Source organism: Emys orbicularis, chromosome 18, assembly GCF_028017835.1.
Source record: "Emys orbicularis isolate rEmyOrb1 chromosome 18, rEmyOrb1.hap1, whole genome shotgun sequence".
NCBI classification, from domain to species: domain Eukaryota; kingdom Metazoa; phylum Chordata; order Testudines; family Emydidae; genus Emys; species Emys orbicularis.
Window position 1 is genome coordinate 9799127 of NC_088700.1, and position 27722 is coordinate 9826848.

At 45.2% G+C, this 27722-nt stretch overlaps 1 protein-coding gene across 2 annotated transcripts in view; it reads left to right on the top strand.

The window, feature by feature from the left end:
• The first annotated feature begins 718 nt into the window (after window positions 1–718).
• The window catches only part of ABO (ABO, alpha 1-3-N-acetylgalactosaminyltransferase and alpha 1-3-galactosyltransferase), a 59510-nt gene continuing 32506 nt past the window's right edge, over window positions 719–27722 (top strand). Inside the window, exons 1-8 of one of the 2 annotated variants that reach the window (XM_065418900.1) lie at window positions 719–1244; window positions 7906–7999; window positions 11063–11119; window positions 11402–11458; window positions 19497–19538; window positions 20280–20315; window positions 20768–20902; window positions 24556–26293. In XM_065418900.1, coding sequence (XP_065274972.1) covers window positions 1229–1244; window positions 7906–7999; window positions 11063–11119; window positions 11402–11458; window positions 19497–19538; window positions 20280–20315; window positions 20768–20902; window positions 24556–25243 — 1125 coding nt within the window. In that variant the 5' untranslated portion in view covers window positions 719–1228 and the 3' untranslated portion in view covers window positions 25244–26293. Of the gene's footprint in view, window positions 1245–7905; window positions 8000–11062; window positions 11120–11401; window positions 11459–19496; window positions 19539–20020; window positions 20316–20767; window positions 20903–24555; window positions 26294–27722 lie in introns of those variants that run through there. The other variant, XM_065418902.1, reaches the window with a different exon arrangement.

Here is a 27722-nt window from a genome sequence, read left to right on the forward strand (position 1 = left end):
GTCACTTCTGGAAGACTTTGTAGCCATAAGAGCTAGAGATTTTGTTTTTTTTAATTAAAGTTTAGTTGGAGCACAAGACCCAGCCACCCACAAAAGGCACCAGCTCCTGTCTCAGCATAAACTGGGCCCATTCCAAAGTAAATGCCTGGCCCAACTCCAGTTGAGCAGGGGTGGGAAAAACGGGGGCAAAACTTTCTTAGGCTTTGCATTAGGGTCTGGTTCATGCTGTGGAACGTAATGCATTAATATTAACTTCCCCATTCGCTTCCAACAGACAAGGAACAACACAGAGTGACCACTTGCCCCTTATTTTAAGAGACCTCGCCTGACCATTTTAAACAGTAAACTGAGCAGCAGAAATACACCTTTGAGAGAAGCAACAGAGGGTCCTGTGGCACCTTTAAGACTAACAGAAGTATTGGGAGCATAAGCTTTCGTGGGTAAGAACCTCACTTCTTCAGATGCAAGAGAAAAAATACCGGCTTTGCTAAGGGAACTAGGGTTTCCCTAAAATGTCCCTAATTAAACAGAGCATTGTTACTGATTTGCATCCAATAGGTCTGGCAGGCTCTTTCACTAGACTCCCCAGGCTGCAGCAGCCAGCTGTGGGAACCTGCAGGAAAGGTCAGAGCAGGGATAGGAAGCCGCGGGCGGGTGGACACTAAGACCCAGGGTGCCCCACGCAGCTGCGTGTGAGCCAGGACCGTGCTGCGAGTGTTTTTGCGGAAAGGCACCATTGCTGTCACACACCCAGCCGCATCCAGGCCAGACTCTTACCGAGGGCTTGTGGGAGCACCTAGGGTGACCAGACAGCAAGTGTGAAAAATCGGGACAGAGGGTGGGGGGTAATAGGAGCCTATATAAGAAAAAGGCCCCAAAATCGGGACAGTTCCTATAAAATCAGGACATCTGGTCACCCTAGCGCTCCCAGGAGGGCGAACTGGCCACCGCAGCTGCTGCCATGTAAGGGCCGAAAGGAGCCTGCTCTGCAAACCAGGGCGTTTACCCAGGGCCCCAGCCCGTTCGCTCCGGAGTGGGATTGCGTGGACCTGGTGCGCGTTTCCGTGAGCAGGACAGGGCTGAGTCAGAGCACACGGCCTCTGCTCGCCAGCTGCCCACCTCATTCCCGAGAGCTTGCAGCTCCCAGCTTCTTAAGGCTGCTCCAGTCCGCAGCTGTCAGCAATAAACTCCGCAATTCCTCCTCCCTCTGGGAGTAATCGGGTGCGCCATGCACAAGGACCAAGGTACCTGCAAATTTTCCTTTAAGATGTTCTATGAGCTGTGTGGTGTCTAATCTTGTTTAGATTTTGGAAAAAATACAGCAGGTCTGGGGTTTGCGGGGAGACCGGGTGTTTTAAATGCGGAGAAGGAACTTAAAAGTAACCGCTATTAAATGCTTGAGACAAACTAATATTCAGTGAACTTAGGTCCATATCCTGCTCTTGAAGAAATGGAATCAAATTTACATCTGTGTCTGGAGAAGCGGGAAGTCTTAACCACACGTTCATTTTTTTTATATATATATTCTCTTCCCCTTTTTTTCTTTCTTTCTCTCTCTCTCGCATCTTTCTTCTCCCCATATTCCCCTTGCTCTCAACCACTTTCTTTATTTGCCCACAGAGGAATGGGATCAATAAATACTTTTGAGATGTAGTTTATCCATATATTGTAGACTGAGGGTTATTTCCCCCCCCCCCCCCCCCCCATAGACCAAATGTTTCCCCTTTACAGCAAAGCAATAACTGGCTGAGAGTAGAATGCAGCTGTACATGTTAACCTCAGTAAAGTCACACCAGTGTAATGGGGGAGAGAATTTGTTCCTCTGCATTTTACCTGCACGCATTTATATATATATATATATATATATATATATATATATATATATAAATATAGGACTCAATCCTGACCCACTGAAGACAATGGATGTTCAGTCGGTGCAGGATGGGGCCCATACTTTTTGATCTATTTTGGGAATATGGAAGATTGTCAATTAGAATATTATATAAAATACTGCACTGGCTTTCTATCAGATGTAAAAAGCACTTTTATTTTGCTCTCCCCATTGTCTGAGTTGGTCTGTATATTTACAAATGATTTTCAGGGAAAATCTAATACACAAAAATCCCAGGTTCTGAGCTGGATTTGCAGCTTTCTTTGCGTTTGTCTAGCATGTGACAGAAACCCACCATTTGTGAATGTAATTATATGGCAGTGACAGTCTAAATCTCCAGCTTGATTATGTAATTCCTTGTAAGTAGCCCTGGTCAAAGTCAGTGGAACTGCTTGCGTTAGGACTACTTTCATGAGTAAGGGTTTCTAGACCTTCCCTATCTCCCTTTCTTTCCTCTGTAGACTACAGATTTCATGACCCTTTCTTCAAGGAAATGTCAGTAACCAACAGGTTTTCCTGAAGCTGGGTTCATTCTGGAGAAGAGCATCTTATGAAAAAGAGAAACTTGTGTTTAAGAACTAGCCCCTACCACTAAAATGTTTCAATCTTTTGATAATGTATGTGATCCAACTCTGCATTGTCCAGAATCTTTTGTAAAACAGAATACTCTCTCCGTGTTTCTCTTACCCTCCTTTAAGAGGGGGGTCTTGCACTTGCTAATCAGAGAGTAAATACCTCCCCTTGAAATTCAGTTTATATCAAGCCAGTTTCTTTCTTTAAAAGAACAGGGCATTGTCCAGATGTATCTATAGAAGGGGTCAGCAACGTTCGGCACATCGCTTGCCCACGCTGCTTCCCACCGCCCCTATTGGCCCGGGACGGCGAACCGCAGCCAGTGGGGGCCGCGATCGGCCGAACCTGCCGCGTCAGTAGGTAAATAAAATTGGCCCGGCCCGCCAGGGTGCTTACCCTGGCGAGCCGCGTGCCGAACGTTGCAGACCCCTGATCTATAGTGTCAGACTGCGTGATCTGCGTCGAGTTGCCTAAAAACATTGAGGAACTGGTAGCTGCTTCCGTTGTTGTTGCTGAAAGAGCATTGGCCTATGATTTATTTTGTCTTCTGTAGTACTCTGGGCACATGGCAGTATTTTCAGGGGACATGTCAGGGACAGTTGTAGAGCTGCATATGATGTGGCCTTGAACAGATTTTAGTTGCAAACCAGAGCTAGCCCAAAAAGGGGTTTTTCTAGCAGCTGTTCCCTTCTATCGCGGCATTAGATCCACTGAAGTGTTGGTGGATCCAGGCCTGTCCAACAAATGCTGCTCATTTAACCAGCCTGTAGGGTTGCTGGTGAGTGCTGAGCCCCATTAGCTTTTGAGCAGTCCCATTATCCATTGGCTTGGACGTGGTGTGTTAATTTCGAAGGAATAAATGGGCCCAGAGAGCCAAAGGTGTTAATACAACCCTGTCACTATACAGGCACTAAACTGTTGAACATGGTTTGGGGTTTTTGAATACAGAGACCTTGGCCTGCTTAGCCCCATGGCAACCAATGCCATTAAAAATTATCTTTTATTAAAGATACAGTACAAAGGAAAATCAGTTGAAGCATTTATAATGTAATGTATTAATTAAAGCTTCAATTTAACCAATCTCCCTTCCTCCCTTTCCCATTAGCTATAGCTGGGGTTTTTATAAGGAAAACCTCCTCTCTGATGATATTAATGATCGTAATAACTGTCATTTTTTGAGAAAAGAGCAAAAGTTAGTTCAAAAGTTAGTTCTGAGAGGCTAGCGCTGCTGTTACTGTTAACGTCTGATCTGTTTTCTTTAAACACAAAACAAGACAAACACAAACAAAAGGGAAAAGAAAAGAATAACAAAAATAGAAAAAGCTGCTTCTGTCTCCAGTGTTGGCTTTCACTTGCAGCCTCACGGCCAGAAGAACATTGGCACAGGTCACGATTTTATTAGCTGCTCTGAGATCTGTCAGATTTGCATCGTCGGCTGTTTAAGTCATTGCTTGTAGCTGCCTCGCAGTCTTGGTGGGCTCAGCTACACATTTATTAAACAAAAGCAAAGAGAGGCAGGAAAGAGAAGAAATAAGGTGTGGAAGAAAAAGGACACAGGTCGGAGAGGTGACAGCAGGAACCCACGTCTCTCTTTCCAGGTGGTGGTCAGGATTGATCTGAAGCTGGTGGAGGTGGGGATGTCCTATGGTTCACAGTCTGGTCAGGACATCTCGCAGAATCAGGAGGATAAAGGCTCAGCAGTGTCACGGTGGAACCAGGGCCCCCAGGAAGTAGTGGGGGTGGCAGCCAGGATGCTGAAACTTGTTCCTTTCACTCCAGCTGACCTTGGTGTTTTGTTTGGTTCATTAGTTCCTGGTTCCTTCTTCCTGGTTTACCAGTCATGATCTTAACACAGCCCTTGGCTGGTACTGGACCTTTCAGTTTGGACTAATTCAGTCTGACTCCGTTTTCTATCCACATTCATTGTTATTGATGGTTGTGACATTTTCACTCACTTTCCAATAGCTGAGCTCACAACTGGAGCAGGCCCCATTTATTACAATATCCCTCTTTTATGAACCAATTCTGCTTCATCTCAGACATTGGTTTATAAAACAGACAGAACTGCTGTAATCTGCTCTCAAAATGTTTAGAAACATACCAGCTTCTATTACTCCTTTGGCTGTATGTCCAGAATGGTTTAAAAAAAGGGGGGGGGGAGGAACCATCTTTTCCTCTTTTTGCCTCCTGCACATTTAAATCTGCACATTTACACAAATCATGAACATTCTATACACGAGGGGTTAAATTAACTTGCTTGGAAAATTATTTACCCCTTATGGTATTTTTACCAAAGTATGTTGCGGTCTTTTAAAAAGAAGCAACAACACGATTTGGGAGGGGACTATTTTTGCATTCATGAACCATTTACCAACACCCCAAAGTGGGGGAAAAGTACACAGGCATTTTTGTCCAGGGACAGACTTTGCCCAACCTGTTTCACCACCAGCTTTTGGGAGGATGTGGTCATTGTGACCTTATAGCTTATCACAGAGAGGTGACCCCACAACACTAGCACTGTGCTGTTGCACATGCAAAACACAACAAGGCACATTAACATCTACAACAAAACAATCACAAAGATTACAACAAGAAGTTTGGTGCTGGCAACAGCCCTTACTTCAGGTGGATTGACTCTTAATTCACAGTCGCAGCCGTGAATCAAACTGGCATTCTGTTAACAAGGTGACACTTTAGCAAAAGTTTGCTTTAGCAACTTAACCTTCAACAATTTAAAACACTTCATTTTTACAACTTTTGTTTTTTTCTTTAAAATGCCTTTACATAAAACTATCAAAGTTATTATCAATTACGAAAACTACAAACCTCCAAAAAAAAGAAAAAGAAACAAAACAAAACCATTTGTTAAAAGGTTAAAATAAAATCTTAAAACAATTGTTAAGCACTCTTTATTTTTCTAAACATGAGCGTTAACAATTTGCTTTTCATCGTTGGCACAAACAAGCTTAATATGGTAAAAGATTTTAATGCAAATATTTTTTTTTTAAACAATTTTGAAAACGGTGTGTTAGCTAAGCTAACCAGCTATGGTGATGTATGTTTATCCTAGACACTTGGGTGACCCACCAAATAACATTAATTTTATTACCGTACAACCCTAAAGAGTTGAACATGATTCAGAGTTTTGAGTACAGAGACCTCAGCCTGCTTGGTGCTGTGGCAACAACCACATTGCAACATTTTATAACCTTTTATTAAGATAAGAAGGGAAAGCGTCTGAAACATTTAAAGTAAAGTATTAAGTAAGGCTTTCACTTTAACAATATTGCTTATATCCCTTCAGTGTAGACAGTGCTTTTTATAAAGAACCCCTTCTGTTTGAGTCTTTTAGATTGTAATAATTGTCCTTTTGGGGGAAAAGAGACATATCCAGTCAGTTAGGATGGTCTAGAGCTGCTGTTGTTAAAGTCCAATGTTTCTTTTAAAACAAACACAAACAAGGTGAGAAAAGAACAGCAAAAATAGAAAATACACCTTCTATCTCTAAGGTGCCACAAGTACTCCTCTTCTATCTCTGGTGCTTTCACGTGCAGCCTCACTGCTACAGAAACATGGGCACAGCCCATGGTTTTATCAGCCAATCTGAGGCATGTCAAATCAGTATCAACATTGGGCTGTTTAAGGCATTGCTTTTAGCTGCCTCTCTAATCACTGGCTCACAGCAGTGGTGCAAGAGATCTAGTCTTTGCTGGCTAAGCTAGACATTTATTAATTAGAAGGCGCAGAGAGAGAGAGGAAAAGGAAGCTATAAGGCGGGGAAGGAAAATGACACAGCGGAGGGGTGACAGCAGAAGTCCAAGGCTCACATTCCAGGTGCTGTTCAGGTCTTAGCTGAAGCCAACGAAGGTGGGGATGTCATTTGGGTCCCTCTCTCTGGCTCAATCTGGTCAGGACATTTCTCGGTATCAGGATGATAAAGGCCCATTTGTTTCCCAGTGGATCGCCGTATATGATGGGGGTGGCAGTCATGATGGTAAAGCTTGCTCCTACCAATCCACTTGTCTGCACCCTGACACCACGATTCCCCTCCAAAGTCTCTTTGAGAACTCCAAAAGGGAGTGGCGGGTGGAACCGCCTATTGCCTTATTATTTTGTCCACCTATTAGGCCTAATTTCCAACTGATCGTTTGGTCCATTAGCTTTCCAGTTCCTTTCTCTTTTGTCTACCAGTCATGATCTTACCCATCCTTTTTGTCTAGACTAATTCACTCTATCTTTAATATTTGTTCAGTTTTATAAGCAATTATATGTAATAAGCTGAGTTGGATTTTTTTTTTATGTTATATTTGTTAGACTAGAGTTGCCCAACACAACAGCCACTTTCATGATCACTCAAAATAATCAGCCACTTGGCTGGCCAGTTCCTCACACTTCTAATGGTCTGTGGCCTGTGTGTTCTGTATTTCCTTATGCATAAGACCCTAGAGGTGGGGAAGAAGGTTTTTACAGCTAATCATTGAACTGGGAGTCTGGGTTTTGTTCCCAGCTATGTCAAAGATTTGCTGCATGAACTTGGGCAAGTGTCTTCCATTACAAGAGTTATATATAAAAATAGAATCTCAGAAATGTGTATATATTGTTGTGTGTGTAGGGGTAGATCCTGCACCACTGAAGTCAATGGCAGTTTTGCCATTCATGTCAGTGAGTGAAGGATCAGGCCTATGGCGAGTGTCTATACACATTTCACCATCTAGTAGTATGTGAGCATAGTAGAAATTGGTGTGTTGTTCATAAGTCTGTAGGTTTCATGAAGCTGTTATGTTCTGCTAATGGCTTCCGGCATGCAGCTCTTCAATTCCCCTCTCTGGGCCTCAGTTCCTGCATCTGCAAAACAGTCATAATGATCTTGACAGAAGTTCATGGCCACGTTGAGCTTCACAGTTTTCACTACGCTACACAGCAGGAGTGCTTGAAACTTCACTGCAGCAGTGTGCTTGAAACTTCACTGCAGCAGTGTGCTTGAAACTTCACTGCAGCAGTGTGCTTGAAACTTCACTGCAGCAGTGTACCCGAAACTTCACTGCAGCAGTGTACCCGAAACTTCACTGCACCAGATCCTCCAAAAGAACAGGATCCTACCACTTAACCCAAAGGAGAATACTCCCTACTGGCAGTATAGCGCCTATGACAACTAGAGGAGTTCTGATTCCATTCAGTAAAAGGCACTGGTAACACACACACTAACCTGTCCATTACGATACCTACCCACTACATGGGGCTATTGTAAGGTTTATATAGTGGGTGTCTGGAAGGAGTTTGGAATTAGCGTTGTGTGAACCAATTCCCCCCCCGTCCCCCAATGGGTTGTATCCAGGTTTTTAGCCTTACCACACAGCATGGCAAAAGGAACTGGATTGGCAGTCAATTGATACGGCTTTGAACTGCGTGTACCAATCTCTTGCACATCTCCTTTATTCCAGGGAAAACAGGAGGGGTCAAAGGCTGTTGTACAAAGCGCTGTCTTTATTTCGTGGGTTGCACCACGCTGCTGTGCGTCAGCTTTGGCTTTGTTTGGTAAGTTGATGACCTGTAGATTCTTTGACAGGGTGACTGGCCTAGTGGATGTGGTGAAGCTGAAGACATGATAGCTCTTTATTTTAGTAATGCTGTTGACGAAGTCCCACATGACATTCTCATAAGCAAAGTAGGGAAATATGGTCTAGAGCAGCATTTTTCAAAGTGCGGGTTGTGACCCAGTACTGGGTCGCGGCATGTCAGGCACTGGGTCGCACTGGTCAGCACCGCCGACCGGGACATTAAAAGTCCTGTTGGCGGTGCTGCTCAGCTACCTGTTCCGACACCGCACTGCGCCCCAGAAGCAGCCTGCAGTGGGTCCGGCTTCTAGGCAGGGGTGCCATGGGGCTCCTCGCGCTGCCCCAAGCACCGGCTCTGCACTGGCCAATGGGACCGGGGGGCAGTGCCTGTGGGCAAGAGCCGCATGGAGCCGCTTGCGTGCCTCCGCCTAGGAGCTGGACTTGCTGCTGGCCGCTTCAGGTGCAACGCGGTCTGCGGTGCCAGGATGGGCGGGAAGCCTGCCTCTGGCCCCCAGCTGTGCCACTGACCGGGAGCCGCCGGACGTAAGTTAGCGCCCCAATCCCCTGCCCCAGCCCTGAGCCCCCCCAAACCCGGAGCCCCAGCCTGCACCCCCAGCCCAGAGCCCCCTCCTGCACCCCAAGCCCCTCATCCCTGGCCCCACCCCAGAGCCTGCACCCCCAGCCCAGAGCCCTGACCCCCTCCCACACCCTGAACCCCTCATTTCTGGCCCCACCCCCTTCACCCCAACCCTCTGCCCCAGCCCTGAGCCCCTCCCACACCCCAAACCTCTCATCCCCAGCTCTGTTGGGTTGTGGGCATCAATAATTTTCTTCAGCTGGGTGCCCAGAAAAAAAGTTTGAAAACCAGTGGTCTAGATTAAACTCCTATAAAGTGTATTGAAAACAGATTAAAAGACTGTATTCAAAGCGTAGATCTCAATGGTTCGCTGTCAAACTGGGAGGGTGTATCTAGTGGAATCCTGCAGTGGTCTGTCCTGGGGCCAGTACTGTTCAGTATTTTTATTAATGACTCTCTACTTCATTATCCAAGTATGTGTAATGCTCACAGACCCAACTTGTCGGCAGGCAGGGTTGAACCTGAGACCTCTGGAGCTTAGTGCATGACCCTCTACAGCAGGGGTGGGCAAACTACGGCCCGGGGGCCGCATCTGGCCCTTCCGACGTTTTAGTCTGGCCCTCGAGCTCCTGCTGGCGAGTGGGATCTGGGGCTTGCCCCGCTCCAGCCAGGGAGCAGGGTTGGGGGCTTGCCCCGCTCCGCGCGTGCCATGGTTCTGCATGGCTCCCGGAAGCAGCGGGGTGTCCCCCCTCTGGCTCCTACGCGCAGGGACAGACACGGGGCTCTGCACACTGCCCCCACCCCAAGCACTACCACCACAGCTCCTATTGGCTGAGAACCGTGGCCAATGGGAGCTGTAGGAGCAGCACCTGCAGATGGGGCAGGGTGCAGAGCCGCCTGGCTGTGTCTCCACATAGGAGCTGGAGGGGGGACATGCCGCTGCTTCCAGGAGCTCCTTGAGGTAAGTACCGCCCGGAGGCTACATCCCTGACCCCCTCCTGTCCTCCGAAACCCTCATCCCCCAGCCCCACCCCAGAGCCCACACCCCAGCTGGAACCCTCACCCCCCCCCCCCCCCCCCGCTGCACACCAACCCCCAATTTCATGAGTATTCATGCCCTACCATACAATTTCCATACCCAGATGTGGACCTCGGGCCAGAAAGCTTGCCCACCCTGGTTACATATGCTTATAAAATTAACAATGACACCAAACTGGGAGCACTCTGGAGGACAGGATTAGAATTCAAAACAGCCTTGACATATTGGAGAAGTGGTCTGAAATCAACAAAATGAAATTCAGTAAAGACAAGGGCAAAGTACTACACTTAGCAAGTTAAAATCAAATGCACAACTACAAAATGGGGAATAACTGGCTAGGTGGTGGTACTGCTGAAAAGCATCCGGGGGTTATAGTGGATCACAAATTGAACATGAGTCAACAATGTGATTTTCCATGTTGGTTCCAGGATATATGAGAAACAAGGTAGGTGAGGCAACATCTTTTATTGAACCAATTTCCGTTGGTGGAAGAAACAAGCTTTCGAGCTTCTCAGGGCTCTTCTTCCGGTGGGGAAAGTAACCAGAGTATCTGGGCTAAATACAAGTTGGGACAGATTGTTACATATAAGGGGGATGTGTGTGTCACACATGCTGTGGGAGACCACCTAAAATGAAGTGAGCAATTGAGGATTAGCTGGCAGTACTATGTGTTACAAATTGTTATAATGAGCCATAAAGCCAGAGTCCATGGTTTTCAGTGTCTAGCAGAGTTATGAATGTAAGTTCCCAAGCTTGTCTAACCGATTTTTTTTTTCCAGATTGGGTGCTGAACAGAAGGAAAAAAAAAAAAGTTGGTTTCTACCTGAAACTGAATTTTTTTCAGTTTCTTCCCCCCCCCCCCATTGTTTTGGGTGAAACAAAAAGTTTTGTTTTCAGTTACAGGTCGTTTTGGGGTGTTTTTCATCTTTTAAATAAAAATGAGCTAAATTTAAAAACAATGGAGCATTTGAAACAAAAGTTGAAGCGTTATCATGTAACATTCATACAGACAGAAATACTGTTGAGTGTAAGGTCTTCACAAGCTTTGTTAGTAACGCAGTACATCTGTTTTACCGTATAACTCTTTTCAATTATCTTTTAGTATGGCCTTCCAATGGTGATTTAATCTGTAAGCTCCTTGATGCAGAGACCATGAGAGATCACCGAGTGCACTCTCAGTGCATGACAGATAATAATATGAAACTGCTTTGCTTCACCTACCACAGCATTCTAGCAACCTTTGCATTTTCTCCTTTAGCTAGTTTGGTTTGGTTTGGTTCTATTGTGAGGATAAACCGCTGGGTTTGGTTGGTTGTTCTGTGGTTTGTGTCTTTAAAGATGCCTAGATATTGGACTAGATTTTTTTTTTTTAGTGTAAAGTTTTTATGTTATTTAGATGTTTGACATGATGATTGGATTTATTGCAGGAATATGTCCAATGATACCTGGGAGTTCACATCAAGCAAGGTCTCCTACATAACGAGGTAACTAGTCCCTGTTGGACTTGCCTGGATTTTGTGAGCATCTGATACTTTGCAAAAATACTTTGCTTCCCCTACCACAGCATTCTAGCAACCTTTGCATTTTCTCTTTGGTTTGGTTTGGTTTGGTTTTGTTCTATTGTGAAGATAAACCACTGGGTTTAGCTGGTTGGTTCTGTGGTTTGTGTCTTTAAAGATGCCTAGATATTGGACTAGATTTTTTTTTTTTAGTGTAAAGTTTTTATGTTATTTAGATGTTTGACGTGACATTTGGATTTATTGCAGGAATACGTCCCATGGTACCAGGGAGTTCACATCAAGCAAGGTCTCCTACATAATGAGGTAACTAGTCCCTGTTGGACTTGCCTGGATTTTGTGAGCATCTGAGGTCTCACAATTAGAGCTCTGGAAATCAGTTCCACGTTGCTGAAATTCCTAACCTCTTCTATTTTAGTTTTGACTTGGGGTTTGCTACCAAATGTCAAATGAAAACTCAACTGAAACTAGCAGTGGCTCCTCAGAGCAGGTGGAGGGGGAGAGCACTGGGCCAGTGCTTACCTTTTTCTGAATTAGATGCATTAAGGGACCAGGTCCTCAGCTGGTATAAGTCCGTGTACTCCACTGACTTCAATGGAGCTATCTATGCTTGCTGAGCATTTCTCCTAGGATCTTTATGTATTTCCGTAAACTGGCTCTGAAAGGTCCTTTCATATGTTCACGTCCTCTGCCAACCTCCTAATGACACCAGCAGCCACAGATAAACAGCTGAGTCTCACCTGTTGTCTGATCTTGACACAAAATCACAAACTAGCTGCTGTGTTAGTAAGAACTGGGCAAAGAAGTGTGAGCCTTGACTACCTGATCTGAGCTTGCAATGGAATACAGAAGCAGGTGAGAGTTGCATGGTTTGGGGTTTAGTTATGGATGTTCTGTGCAGACCTATTCCCCCATTTTCCCTCTCACCTGCATTGAATCTCTGGCACTATTTGGACTGGCATCCAAAGGTGTAATTAATTGCTTTCTGAAAACACTGCCTGCCGTTCCTTCTCTAGTGAGGGATGGCTTGTTTATAGGTCATCTTTAAAAGCCTCATTTCCTCCTACCTGCCAGCCAGACCTGTCTGTGTGTCCCTCTCTCCCTCTCAGCCTCACACTCCCTCATGGACTCCCAGCATCCCTTATGCCTCTCAGCCTTCAAACAGTTCATTCTCAGTTCTTACCACTCAAAAAGGCAATGAAATGAAAAGAGTTAGTGCTCAATTAACAAGCAGCTATTCAATATGTGTGCACCCACCCTTTATATAAACTAATTTGTATGGCACCATATAGCCTATGCATTGAATGAGCCAGGGGTCCTGTGGAAAAAATAGTATGTGATCATGTAATTAAAGACTGTAACCCAAGGCATATGCACGATAGTTTATATAGCATAACTACTGCATAGAATAGTATAGTAATTGCAAGTAATAATCTCTTACTTTTGTCATTATGTTTGGTTCTGGTCTTTGAATGATGCCTATCAGTTGCAGAGCAGAATTTGATTCAGTAAGAGTACACAGGTAAAAGTACTCTACTTCCAGATAATTAGAGGGACAATGAGAGAACCCCATCCACCCAGTGTCAGCAGGTAATTCCAGAGAAACTTGACCTACCTGTTGACATAGAGTGGGAGATTGCCATATGGCGTGACGACATTACCAGAGGAGTTAATGTGAAATAAATGGCAGTGTGCCTGCCAATCAGGATTGTCTTTGTGGTGGAAAAACTTTTTCTTCCTGCTCTCCCCCCACCAACAAAAAGGAACAGTATTTCCTCTCTTGCTGTCATACAAGGTGGTGCCATGTGCTGGCTTGGAGAAAGGGGATGGGCATTTGGCTCTCTGTGCCTGACAGTGGCCATACAAACTTTAATTAATAAATTACAGTATTTGATTTTCAGCACTTTCTTTCCATGGCAAAAGTGACCATGACTTGGATGAGGCACAGGAAATAAAACAACCAAGGTGGAATCTTTTATTCCTTTCTGTTAAATATTTGAATGGTGTAAATCTTGAAATTTCTGGTAACTGGCTATTTTGTTCCATGCTGTGTTGTTAAAAAAACCAACCAAACTCTAAATGTGACATGCTTTCTTTCTGTAGCAATAATACCCAGGACTTGGATGACTTTCACAAAGTAAAGCTACTAAGGTGGGACCTTTTGTTAATTCCACTTCTTCTTCTTCGAGAGATGTCCCTGTGGGTGCTCCACTCCAGGTGTTGGTGCGTCCCTGTGCCTTCGCTGGGAGATTTTTGCAGCAGTACTCGTACTGGCCACGCATGCGCAGAGCCTATCCGTCCCGTCCCACACACACACACACACACACACCCCCGCTCTGAGTATACCTTAATAGTACGCATGCGTGGCCGGTCTCCTCAGTTCCTTCTCTACCGTCCCCAGCCTGAGACGGAGCTCAGCAGACTCGTTAAGAACTTTCTTCCTCTTGTTACAATTACCCTTCTAGTTAGTTAGTTTCTTGTTAGTTTGTTGTCAGTTGTAGTTAGTTACCATTTTCTATCTTTTTCTTTTAAAAAAAAAAAAAAATTTCTTCCTTCCTGTCAGCCGCAGCCGCTTCGAACATGCCTGGCTCCCCAGCCTTTAAGCGCTGCTCTACCTGCAAGAAGCCGATCCCTCTGTCAGCTGGCCACTCAAAATGTATAAAATGTCTGGGGGAGACCCACATCCCCCAAAAATGTGCCCACTGCAGTAAACTTAGCTCCAGGGCACAGAAGGACAGGGAGCTTAGACTAAAACTGCTCCTCCTTCAGAAATCCCTAGGGTCGGCTTCAGACCCAGGCGCTGATTCCGGCTCCGCTGCCCGCCACAGCCCCCCCGCCTCAAAGAACCACAAGAAAACTTCAAAAAAAGGGCACTTCTGTCATCCACAAAGGAAACCCTGCGGGATAAGACTTCTCCGGGCAGGTCTACCGCTTCCCTCCCGGTGCTCCCCCGCTTGAGCACGTTTGACACTCCGGGCTCCTCCAGCACCGCGCAAAACCCGCCGGCAGCTGCGGCGGCGGCGCAAAGATCCAGTGCCGAGGCTTCAGGCTTCCAGCTGCCTGCCTCTCTTCTGGCACCGCGACGGACGCGGTGCCGACATATCACGACCTGCCTGACCCCCCGCAGGCTGATATTGATCTCCCGGCACCGGCTCTGGCACCGACACCCGCCGAGCTGACCGTCACAATTGCAGGATCAATCACGTCCTGCTCCTATTCCAGTAGACCCGGAGGTAACGCCTGAAGAAGTCAAGGCTCAAAACACCGGTGCAGAGGAATTTTTCCTCACAGCAGATTCCTCCTGAACAGCCTTCACCTCACACAGGAGCCTCGGCACTGCAATTTACTCAGTCAAGGGACCTGCTCGTGTCACCTATCTTGCAGTCACCCCTGCTGAATGCCTGCTTCTCTCCAATGGCTGAATCAGGGTCTGGACAGCCTTCCTCCAGTGAGGAGGAAGCTGGACCGCAGGGGATTTTTCACCGTATCAAGGCTCCCATCCTCAGATCCCACTGAACAGAGGTCATAGAAAAATTACCTCAACCTACTCTCAGGATCCTGCCCCATGGTGTGTGAACCCCTGGATGGCACCACCTATTCCCTTCCCACGGCCTTGGCAATGTTGGGCTCCATGGGCATCGTATCCTTGAGAACACACTCACTACTCCACCTCAACCAGGCGCAACACCTGCCTAGCGCCACCACCTGACGAACCTGCCACCGACGCAAGACACCAGGCAGCACCGTCACAATTGCAGGATCAATCACGTCCTGCTCCCATTCCAGTAGACCCGGAGGTAACGCCTGAAAAAGCCTTACTTCCCCCTCCCCCGGATGACTTCTCAAAATGTCAAGACCTTTTAAAAAGAGTTGCCAGTGAGTTATGAATTAACTTGGAGGAGGTCCCTGAACAACAGCATGAGGCAACGGACATCCTACAGACCTCTTCTTCCTCTAGGGTTACATTACCAATCAACGCAGCCCTTTTAGAACCTGCTAAGGCCATCTGGCAGACTCCCGCTACAAGCCTACCTACCTGTAAACAAGCGGATCGCAAGTACTTCATCCCTTCTAAGGGCTCTGAATTCCTTTTTACCTATCCAGTGCCAAACTCGTTGGTCGTAGACACAGCCAACCAAAGGACCAAACAGCAGTATTCCCGCTCCACCCCATCCAACAAAGACAGTAAATGCTTGGACCTCCTTGGACGTAAAGTATATGCATCTTCAACGCTACAATTTCGTATTGCTAATTATACTGCAGTTCTCGCAAAATATGACCACAGAAACTATAACACATTCATGGACTTTATTGATGACATTCCAGAAGAAAAGAAGCAACAATTCACAGCTTTAGTTTCCGAGGGACCAATCATACCACGTACCGCTCTTCAAGCGGCCCTCGATGCAGCCAATACTGCAGCAAGATCCGCCGCAGCAGTGGTCATGCGCCGAGGTTCATGGCTCTTGTCCTCTTTCTTTCCTCAAGAGGTCCAGAGTACCATTGAAGATCTTCCCTTTGACGGTGACAAACTCTTTGCTTCCACCACGAACGATGTATTTCATTCAATGAAGGACTCAAGGGCAAGCGTCGTCGTCCCAATTCTTCGGTAACGCCTCAACCCCCTCCAACTAATAAGCAGATTTGTACCTATTTTTGGACACCGCCTACGACCATTCTCCCATCAATGGCAGAGCATTACCACTGACAAGTGGGTTATAGAGGTCGTCACAATTGGCTACTCTATTCCCACCCTCCCCGTCCCTCTTCAGGGACCCCTCTCACGAGCCACTGCTCTTCCAAGAAGTACAACATCTCCTTCAGTTGGGAGCAGTGGAACTTGTGCCCGAACGACACAGAGGGAAGGGCTCTAATTCCCATTATTTCTTAACAGAAAAGAAAACTGGGGGATGGCAACTGATCCTCGACCTCAGGCGGCTCAACAAATTTATCAAAAAGCAAAAGTTCAAGATGGTTACTCTCACCACCATAATTCCAGCGCTGGAGCAGGGTGATTGGTTTTCAGCCCTCGACCTACAGGACGCCTATTTTCATGTGACTATACATCCAGCCCACAGACGTTTCCTTCGTTTTACCTTCGGCTCAACACATTTTCAATACAGGGTTCTACCCTTTGGACTTTCCACTGCCCCCCGTGTTTTTTCCAAGCTCCTAGTCCTAGTCACTGCGTACCTCAGGAAACAAGGGGTCATAATATTTCCTTACCTCAACGATTGCCTCCTCAAAGCCTCAACCTTCGACGAAGCTCTCCAATTCACGCAGCTCACCATCAATTGTTTCCTATCTCTCGGCCTACAAATAAACAAAAACAAATCCACATTACGTCCCACCCAACACCTGGAGTTCATAGGAGCAGACCTCGATTCCTGGATGGGATTGGCGTCTCTCCCACCCGACTGCTTCAATACCATAAAACTACTGGCCACAAAAGTTCGCAACAGTCCCCAGGTCACTGCCCGAGACTGCCTACAACTACTAGGTCACATGGCCTCGTGCACTTTCGTAGTCCAAAATGCACGACTGTCCATGAGGTGCTTCCAAGCTTGGTTGGCCACGGTTTACAGACCGAATGTGCACGCTCTAAACAAGCCTCTCTCCATAGCTTTTTGGAGTCAGACTCTCTACTCAGACCGTTCCCTCCAACCTCTGTTCTGGAGTCCCCTTTCTCCAGGATGCTCCACCCCTCATAATGACTACCGATGCATCCCTCACAGGGTGGGGCGCACACATGTCTCACCACACAGTCCAGGGGCTATGATCTTCAACTGAAACCTCCCTGCACATAAATGTCCTAGAACTTCGAGCCATACGCAATGCCTGCCGTCACTTCCTCCCACTAATCAGGAATCGACATGTACGCATAATGACAGACAACATTGCCTGCATGTTCTATGTAAACAGGCAGGGAGGAGCTCACTCTCACTCGCTTTGCACAGAGGCTATGAAGCTCTGGAATTGGTGCCTTGTGAACAACATCCGGATATCAGCCGCCTATCTTCCCGGAGTTAGGAATACCACAGCGGACGAATTAAGCAGACGCTTTCCCTGGGATCACGAATGGGAGATAAACGAGACAATCATCCGCAACATATTCCGCATTTGGGGTCACCCAACCATAGACCTTTTTGCAACTGCAAAAAACACGAAACGTCCCGAATTTTGCTCCAGAGCGGGACTGGGCAAACATTCCCTGGGAGACGCATTCATGGTCCCTTGGCACCGGAACGTACTCTATGCTTTTCCTCCCAATACTGGTTCCCCACAGAGTTCTGACACAGATACGAACAGATCGTGCCACGCTGATCCTGATTGCCCCATCGAGGGCCCAGACAACTGTGGTTTCCGTTCCTCACCAGAATGTCAATTTGACCACCAATTTCGTTGCCTCTCACTCCGAACCTCCTATCACAGCAACACGGCCGATTTCTTCACCCTGATCTGTCCATGCTTCACCTCAAAGCCTGGTTCCTACATGGTTCTCCCAAAACGAACTAGCTTGCTCTGACCAAGTTCAAAGAGTGCTCCTACATAGCAGAACACAATCTACTCGTGCCACCTATCTACGAAAGTGGAAGCGATTCACACAAGGATGTTCAGCTAAACAACTTTCTCCCACATCGATACCTCTCCCGCTCATACTTGACTACCTATTGGACCTTAAGCAATCTGGCCTTTCTTTCAGCTCCATCAGAGTCCATTTAACTGCTATTACAACCTTTCATGAAAGAATCAACGATACCTCTGTTTTTTGCTCATCCAATCACCAAGCGTTTCCTCAAGGAACTCCAAGCCCTATACCCAGACATTAAACCGCCTACCACTCTGTGGGACCTTCATTAAGTACTATCCTGCCTAACTCAACAACCATTTGAGCCTCTAGCCACTTGCTGTATTCATCGAAAGGTGTAAAAGGGAGCATTTTTAGTGGCAATTACCTCCGCCAGACGGGCAGGAGAAATAGCAGTTCTTATGGCAGATCCACCATATACGCTATTTTTTCAAGGACAAGGTTACCCTTAGATTACACCTCAAATTTCTTCCAGAGGTGCATTCCTCATTCCCTATTAATGAGCCGATACACCTACCGACCTTCTTTCCGAAACCACATGCAAACTCTTTCGAAGCCACAATGCATACATTAGATGTACGCAGGGCCTTGTCCTTCTATTTCGATAGAACCAAACCTTTTAGAAGTTCTTCTAGACTTTTTGTCTCCATCGCAGACCGTTCCAAAGGGACGCCTATTTCTACCCAGAGACTTTCAAACTGGATTTCTGAGTGCATCCGATTGTGTTATCAGATAAAGAAAGTTACACCTCCAGCCGGCATCAGAACTCACTCCACTAGATCTGTGGCTACCTCTGTGGCTTTCTTACACAAAGTTCCTCTGGCTGACATCTGTAAAGCGGCCACTTGGTCCTCTGAACACACATTTATTAAACACTATGCCCTTACTCAAGGCCCTCTCTCTGATACACAATTGGGCAGAGCTGTATTAGCTACTGCATTCCTATCAGATCCAAAGTCCCTACCTCCTTGAGACACACTGCTTTTAAGTCACCTGGAGTGGAGCACCCACAGGGACATCTCTCTCTCGAAGAGGCGGTTACTCACCCTGTGCAGTAACTGACGTTCTTTGAGATGAATATCCCTGTGGGTGCTCCACTAACCACCCTCCTCCCCTCTACTTCGGAGTTGGGGTAGCCTCCGTTGTAGAGAAGGAACTGAGGAGACCGGCCGCCCATGCGTACTATTAAGGTATACTCAGAGCGGGGGGGGAGGGGGCAGGCTCTGTGCATGCCTGGCCGGTATGAGTACTGCTGCGAAGGTGCAGGGACGCACCAACACCTGGAGTGGAGCACCCACAGGCACACTCATCTCGAAGAACGTCAGTTACTGCACAGGGTGAGTAACCGCCTCTTCCTGTCTGTTTCATGATCCGGCAAACGCTAACTTGAGTGGCCTTTACTTGTATGATAATTCCCATTTACTTCAGTGGGACTACTTGTGTGAATTACTTAGTATTCATGTATAGGTTTGCAGGTCTGTCTTCCTTGGACTTGTATTACTTTTAAACCAGTTATGCTCTAAAAATGCTGTACTTTTGGTAAACTAAACTTCCAATGTTTTCTTTCTATTAAAAAACAAACACATGATATTATGATCACAATGACTTTCAAGGTGCAAAGATATTAAGACAGACCTTTTTCTTTAATATTTAGATGCTGGTAAACGTGAATTAGTTCAATGATTTCTTGGACTAGTTACTTTCTATTGAATGCTGTCTTTTTGTAAGCCAAACTTCCTTTTGTTTTCTCTATAGCAACCATATCCTGGAAGATTTACTACAAATTGAATTACCAAGGTAGAACTTTTTGTTAGTTTCTTTTAAGTGTTCGAGCTGCTTTCAGAAGAGCTCTGGTATTCCTGAAGGATGATAATCTATGCTTGTGGAACTCCAGTACTCTATTTTAGAATTGCATTTGTGTATTATGAATCATCAATACAGCATGATGACACTGAGATTTAGACAAGCTCAGATGTTACTGATCTTTGAAAGCTCTCAGCAGTGATCTCATGGATTCCCGTCCCCTCTAAGGATGTTCACATTGCTTGGTTTCCACCAGTCTGCACCTCAATTCTGACCTCCAGGAAGCTCTACTATTCAAGTTCTGAGCCACACACACAGCTCTATCAATGTTCCGCATTCCCTACCTGCAAAACTTTTCTGCTCCTATCCTGCATGCTCACACCACTTTGCTAATGCACCTCATTCCTGACTTTTAATATCTCCCTCTGAGCCTCTCAGGAGCATAGATTGTCAATTAAGCCACACTGCATAGAAGTTTTGTGATGTGAACCAATATTAGGGACTAGAGAGAGACCACTAAACTTATGTTCATATGTGACCTGACCCAGGATTTAAACTCCAGTCACCAGAGGTACAGTAAAGCTAAAACCCTTTCCTTTGGAGTTCTGAGTATGGGTCACTGAGTTCTCAATGGAGCTGATCGGTGGGAATCTTTTATCTGTCTGTAAACTCGAGAAGGATTTTTTTTTTAAAGAGCTATGGAAATCATTTTTTGTTTTCCTACTTTTCTTTTAGGATGACTTACACAAAGCCACAGATTCTAAAGCCATCGTAAGTAAAACTAAAAATAAGTGTTTTGTTACATCCAAGATATAACTAAAGTTAATTGACTAAAATCTGACCAAGAAATTTCCTTAAGGATTTGAACTTGTCTTGCTCTGTGTTAACTTGGGCATACAAAATCTTAGAAACACTTGGGTCTTTATACAAAGTACAAGCCAGAATGTTTTGTTCCGTTACAAACCTCTGACATGCTGGGTAGATGCTAGTGCAGTGCAAACATTAATTAGTTGATAGATCCCAGTAACCTGCTACATTATATAGCCTTACTGCACCATGTCTTGTGACTTCATGGAGTTGTATATTCTTTAAAGCTGTTAGTTGTCTATTTTTGAACTTAAACACATGACTCTGGTAGTGTCTTTCTATACGTAGGGAAGGCAACTGCCTCCGTATTTCTTACTTCCACAGTGTGATTCTAAAGAAAACTTCCTCTTCCACAGGAGAAGTGACGTCCTTATGATGACTCCATGGTTTGCGCCAATAGTTTGGGAAGGGACCTATAACTCCGAGATCCTGAATGAGCAGTTCCGACGAAGGAATGTCACTGTTGGACTGACAACGTTTGCTATCAAAAAGTGAGTCTGAACTATGTTACGTACGAAAGGTGATGTGTAACCAACGAGGAGGTGGGGGAACCAATTTTTTTTGTGCAGTGATGGTGTATGGTATCCCCTGTTCACCTCACTCTCCGAAGCAGGAGTTTTGTTGGAAGATTGCTGATTGACTTAAAACACATTTCAGTGACAGGGAAAGGACAGGGCTTTTCCAGTGTGGTGGAGGAGGAAATTAGGAGGGTCTGGCAGCTGTGAGAAAGGGTCAGATTAAGCTGCTTGTCGTGTGTATCAGAGGGAGGCGGACTGGAGGGATTGTCAACTATGGAAGTTGAGTGATGTACTTTCCTCTTTTCCCTTTGCTCTGGGAAAGTTTTTGACCTTAGGTGCTGCTGACTTCACTATAGGTGGTCTTTTATCTTCTCTCTACATCGTTATCATTCTACTTGGGGTGGAATATTTAGAAATACAACCACGTAACTGGGCACAGAGAGACATCCTTCAAGAGTCCTTCTTACAAAGGAAGAACTTGACTTTCATGCTGAGCGGTGCTTTATCTGATTTGTAAATGAAGGAAAATACCTAGCGTGGTTTGTGACATACCCAGCTATGCAAGCACAGATTAAGGAACTATTTAATAACATTGTTTTCCAAAGGCTGTGCATGCTACAATGAAGTCCTTGTTAGTCATGGAGCACAGGTTCAACCAGTGGTTATAAGCGCTATTGCCTGCCAACAGAATTTTTTTGCAAAATGTATTGCTAAAGGTCAAAAGGACTCCAGATCAAAGTATAGTAAAATATCCTGATTATTTTATTATTATGATCCTGTTAAGAATGGACAAGTAGGTTTTTGTACCTGTGCTGATAAATATTTATAACAATTTTGCAAGGGTGATTTGGCCACCAGTGAGATGCAGCAACTTTTCAACGTTGTACATCAATGAGACACAACAAATAGGATAGGAAGCAAAGAATAGCAGATCCATTTTGAAAATATAGGGCCAATTTGGGAAGATGGGATGAAAAAACTGAAGTTTGAATTTGTCGAGGATACTGGGTAGGATACTCCTACTCTTGTGAAAAGTTTAATGGGATTGATAATGATTACATGTAATAGGACTTTGAAAGACAAAACCCCAAGCAACATAACATTCCCCTAACATTATACTGGCACAATGGTTTGTAACTGCCCCAGAATCAATATGAATTAGGGTTTCTTCCCAATAATATCTTGAGGACTCCCAACCCCCCGTGTTCCCCTCCCCTGACCCAGGAGCGGCTCCAGGCACCAGCGCAGCAAGCGTGTGCCTGGGGCGGCCTGCCAGTCGCTGTGAGGGCGGCAGGCAGGTGGCTTTCGGCGGCATGCCTGCGGGAGGTCCGCCAGTCTCGCGGCTTCGCCGCCGAATCCACATGACCAGCGGACCCGCCGAAAGCAGCCTGTGCCTTCCTGGACTGTATCCTGTAGACAATTGGGGAGGGGTTTCTTTTAGTAAATAGGATAGGGGGTTTCAATAGTGGGGTACAATACAGTGGGTAACCAATTAACACTGAAGTATAAATGTAACAGGCAGCTAACAATTTCTAGGTAAAGAGTATGTCACAGCAGCATATAACCAACTAACAGTATGGGTAAAATGTGTTAAATAATCAACAACTTTAGGTAAAAATGTGTCACAGTGGTGTAAATGCAAAATTTGAGGTGTGTTAGAGAGAAAAAGGGGTAACCAATGGGGGTTTATGCTAGACTTCAGTAATACAATTGAGGTTTGGTACCAGTAGGAGCAGGGTGAGCACGTGGTGGAGGGAGATTTAAACTCAGGGAGACACAGAGAGCAGACAGGCTGCAAGTTTAAACAGCAGAGAGACAATTATACAGAACACAGCAAAATCTTATCTATGATTTAACTTAACCAAGACTATACAAATTAGCAAGTAACAAAACACAATGCAACAATTCTTTAAGCCTAACTTATAGAGTACAATGCAAGCAATTTCCTAAACCTAACTTAACTACAGCTATGCAAAATGAAATTACAACTTATCTAGACTAAAAGCTAAATCTAACGTAATGGGTGCACCTTATACTAGGGGTAGTTCCAGAGGGCAGACTGGTGTGTGCCCAGGATACAGCTCCAAGGGGGGGAGGGGGGAGGGTGACCAGATGTCCTGATTTTATAGGGACAGTCCAGATTTTTGGGTCTTTTTCTTATATAGGCTCCTATTACCCCCCCACCCCCTGTCCCGATTTTTCACACTTGCTGTCTGGTCACCCTAGGAGGGGGATTAACTAGTGGTGGCTGCAGCAGTGGGGTGGCTGCAAGCTGGCAGCCCAGGATACAGTCCAGGAAGGCACAGGCTTATTTCTAGCATCAAAGGCACTGCGGAGCAAGAAACAGATTACAGATACAGACCAAGGAGTTAGCTTGGGTCTGCCTGCTGGGGGAAAGAAAGTCAGCAGCCAAAACAAGGGGGGGGGGTGCAAGAGGTTTTTCCTTACCAATCCCCAAAGCAGCAGCAGGAACAGCAGTTTCAACATCAGAGGACACAGAGAGGACTCGATTCGCTTACAATAATCAGGAGATCTCCAGGCACAGATTCGTTATTTGTGGGAGGGGAGTTTAAAAACGGGGGTACGCTCAAAAACAAACGAGAGCGGGGAGAGGGCCCCCCAAAGACTCCTAGCTGATCAGACCAGGTGGCAAAGCAAGGACCTTCTCCGGGGGTCTGATCAGAAAATGTCTGTTTTTATGGACAAACTCAGGCAGTTTCCCGCCAGTAACTTTGATTGGTTCCCCTTAATCCAGGGGAGGAGAGAAGGCAGGGAAACTGCAGGTAGGCACAGGACATGCCTGGGCAAGTTCTGAGTTACAGGTATGACTCGTATGCTCAGCTATGTGGCCACTTTAGGTCTTGCATACCTGGGCAGAGCACCCTACACCGAGCCGGGTCCTGAACAAAGAAGCTAGACAAAGGAGCGAAAAGCCCCCCCCTTTCTGAGCAGAGCAATGGCTCCAGTCAGTCTGCACAAGCCATTTTCATGAACAGGGCCAGGCTGTGACTTTGGTTAGTTCCATGGCCGGGCGGGGTGGGGACGGCCACACAGCACAAACAGAACAGCAGGGGGACAGCTGTAACAGACATTTCTGACTAAAACAGATTCTTTTTGTTGTTCATGAGCATTGTCAATTCCTGCTTGCAACAAAACCCATTAGGTGGAGTCACAGTTACTTGTTACTTCTTAATAGGAATCTTATATTAATTGGCTACTTTCATAGGAGAGAAAATAGACATTTACACAGCTTTGATCATCATAAAATGCTTTACAAACTAGGTAGGAATTGGTTCATCTTCCCCTCCATAAATAAGAACAAAAGCTAAAATCCTAGATCCCTCTTGTGAGTCCAACCATGTCATCAGCCCCCATCAGTCCTTTCACTGCCTCTTGTCTTTTTCCACACTAAATTCAGAATCCTCATCCTCACCTTCAAGATGCTTTACAACTCTGCCCTTTCTTACACCTCCACCATTTCCCCCACCTACTCCCTCTTCTGCACACCCTATTGGTCTCCCTGATCCTTTCACTTTGTTGCTCTCTCTATCCCCTTCTTCCCGTCTTCTACCACAGTGCCTTTTATTTCTAATAGAGAATTTTTTCCTTTTTTTTTTTTTTTCTAGGTATACAGTCTTCCTAAACAAGTTTTTAGAAACTGCAGAGACGTACTTTATGGTTGGACACAGGGTGAACTATTACATTTTCACAGACAGACCAGAAGAAGTTCCTAAAGTTCCACTCAAAGAAGGAAGGAATGTAGTGGTTCTGCAAGTCCAAAACTACCCTAGGTGGCAAGAAATCTCTATGCGACGAATGGAATTGATCAGCTACTACTCTAAGCAGCAGTTCATTAATGAGGTCAGCTACCTAGTGTGTGTGGATGTAGACATGAGGTTTAATGACCAAGTTGGAGTGGAGATCCTGAGCAACTTGTTTGGCACACTACACCCACATTTCTATGCTGCAGAGCGTCAGTCTTTCACCTATGAACGTCGACCTGCTTCTCAAGCTTATGTGCCCAGAGATGAGGGTGACTTCTACTATGCTGGAGGCTTCTTTGGAGGAACAGTACTGGAGGTTTACAAGCTGACCAAGAAATGCCATGAAGCCATGATGGTGGACAAAGCCAATGGAATTGAGGCAATCTGGCACGATGAGAGTCACTTAAACAAGTATTTTGTTTACTACAAACCAACCAAAATACTTTCTCCGGAATACCTGTGGGATGACGATCTAGGTAGGCCAGAGATCCTTAAGAAAAGAAGGTTTCTTGCTCTACCAAAGAACCATGCTGCAATCAGAAATAAATGAAGTTCATCTCAGACTGGCCTTAGTGCGAACTAACATAACTGATATTGTAGGTTTCCTTGGTTGATGAAAATATACAGACAATTAATAAAGCTCCATAACTTTTTCTGACATCCCCAGTATTTCTGGATATGGGAATGATTTGCAAGATGTTACTGTGATGTTGCACTCCATATGTTTTATGGAAATGTGCTAATGAGTGTGACTACAATGTAACTGGAATATCCTTCATGCAAAAGGTCTCTTGTAAGGTATCATTACAAAGCTTATAATCTACTGAGTGTGTTCATCCTATCTGTATGAATGTATCATTCTTGTATCTGAAGCTAGAAATATGAAGTATTACTCTGAAGTCCTATTGTAACTATGCAAAGTGTGGGTCATTAATGGTGGCTTAAAATCTTGATGGCTCCCATTAACTAGGACAATTGGTTGTAAATGGCTCTGTTTACTCACAAACCTTCCTGGGCATGTGCAGTCCAACCCTGAAAGAAGGGAGAATGAGGTCTTACAGTGACATGTGATCATGTCAACTGGTACTGGAATTCATTATAAACCTGGTAATTTTCCACTTAAAAGGATGGGTGCGGACCCAGAGAGACACAGAATTCCTGCCTTGTGCCAAAGCTATAAAAGGGGGTGGAGGACAAGAGGGGTGCCAGTCATGTGAAATCCCCTGCTTTTCACCAAAGATGCCTGCTGGAACTAACAAGGTCTGTACCAGGGGAAAGGCTTGGGTGCAGACTAGGAAGGAGTCTAGTCTGTGAAAGAAGCTTATTGGAACAGCTGAGGGTGAGATTTACCTGTATTCAGGCTCTTAATGTATTAGGCTTAGACTTACGTGTTGTGTGCTGTTTTATTTTGCTTGGTAACTTATTTTGTTCTGTCTGTTATTACTTGAAACCACTTAAATCCTACTTTTTATACTTCATAAATCACTTTTGTTTATTAATGAACCCAGAGTAAGTGATTAATACCTGGGGGAGCAAACAGCTGTGCGTATCTATCAGTGTTATGGAGGGCGGACAATTTGAGTTTACACTGTATAAGCTTTATACAGAATAAAACGGCTTTATTTGGGGTTTGGATCCCACTGGGTGCTGGAGATAGGTGACCTGCTGAGCAGTTTTTGGTTAAAGTCTGCAGCTTTGGGGGCGTGGACCAGACCTGGGTCTGTGTTGCAGCAGGCTAGTGTGTCTGGCTCAACAAGGCAGGGTTCTGGAGTCCCAAGCTGGCAGGGAAAACAGGCTCCGAGGTAATTCCAGCAGGTCAGGTGACAGTCCCGAGGGGGTCTCGGTGACCGAACCCATTGCAGTTACCATAAGGATAGTGTGCTGATTCCAACAATTTCCTTGCCAAAAATACATTGGTATTTCTCTGCAATAGAGCTGTACCAGTACTAGGTTGTGTCTAGTGTTGGGGAAATATAGAGACTTGTAGATTCAGATGCTTATTCAAACCTCTCCTGGCTGGACATCTGATGCAGAGAAGCTTTCATGAGACTTCCAGTGCTTCCTGGTTTTATTTGGGTCAGAAATGATGTGGAAACATAAGAGATTTTGGTAACGAATAGAAATACCAGAGCCAAAATCTCTGGGTGGGCATGTGTTTTTAAAAAAATAAATAAATAAATTTTTTTAAAAAAAATTCTGGTTCAATTTGATTTTTTTTTCTCGGTGGTTCAGGCTGCTCCCACTCTGTAGGATACTTGAAATGTGTCTCAAGGTTCAGCTGCTTCCAATCCTGTGGTGCTCTCCGCCTTGCAAAATACACTTGAAAATGAAATAATCTTGGGTCTCAACAGTTTATCTGGATCCATCTTTTCAATCTCAGCTGGCCCAGAATGATATCAAATCTTTAGGTTTTCATCTAATTTGTAATGAAGAAAGCTCAGGGTTATCAGATCTATTTTCAATTAATATTCTCTCCTGAAAGACGTAGAACTATAGTTAAAAGACTTTAGCTTCTCGAGGAGAAATGGCTGGAGAAGTATCACAATGCAAAGCAACTCCATCTGCTATTTGTAGAGCTCCTAATACCTCACAAATCTTTGGGCCCTCAAAAGACAGACTTTGCCTCTCTGCACCAAAGATTGCTTAACAAATGTCAGGAAAAGAGACCAAATGAGGATGTAATGAGTCTCACCTGGATAACCGTATGTGTCGGAATAAGATGACTGGTAGAGCCCTCTTCTGCACCAAATTCTGCTTCCACTTACACTCTATTAATCTGTCTTGGGTTTTTAAATAGCACCTATCACCATGGTATCTATGCAATGGGGTTTGCAGGTTGTAACTGAGAGGGGAATTTTTTTCCTTTAAAGTCACTTGTAGAAAGGAATTGAAGTGGCTTGAACAGAAATGTTGGAAGATTTTCTCCCTCACAACAAGGTCTATTCAATTTATTTCCCTGTAGTGGGTGTTCTAATTGAAAGTGGGAAGATCAGTTAAGGAAGAAGCAAAAACAAGACTTGCCCAATTCT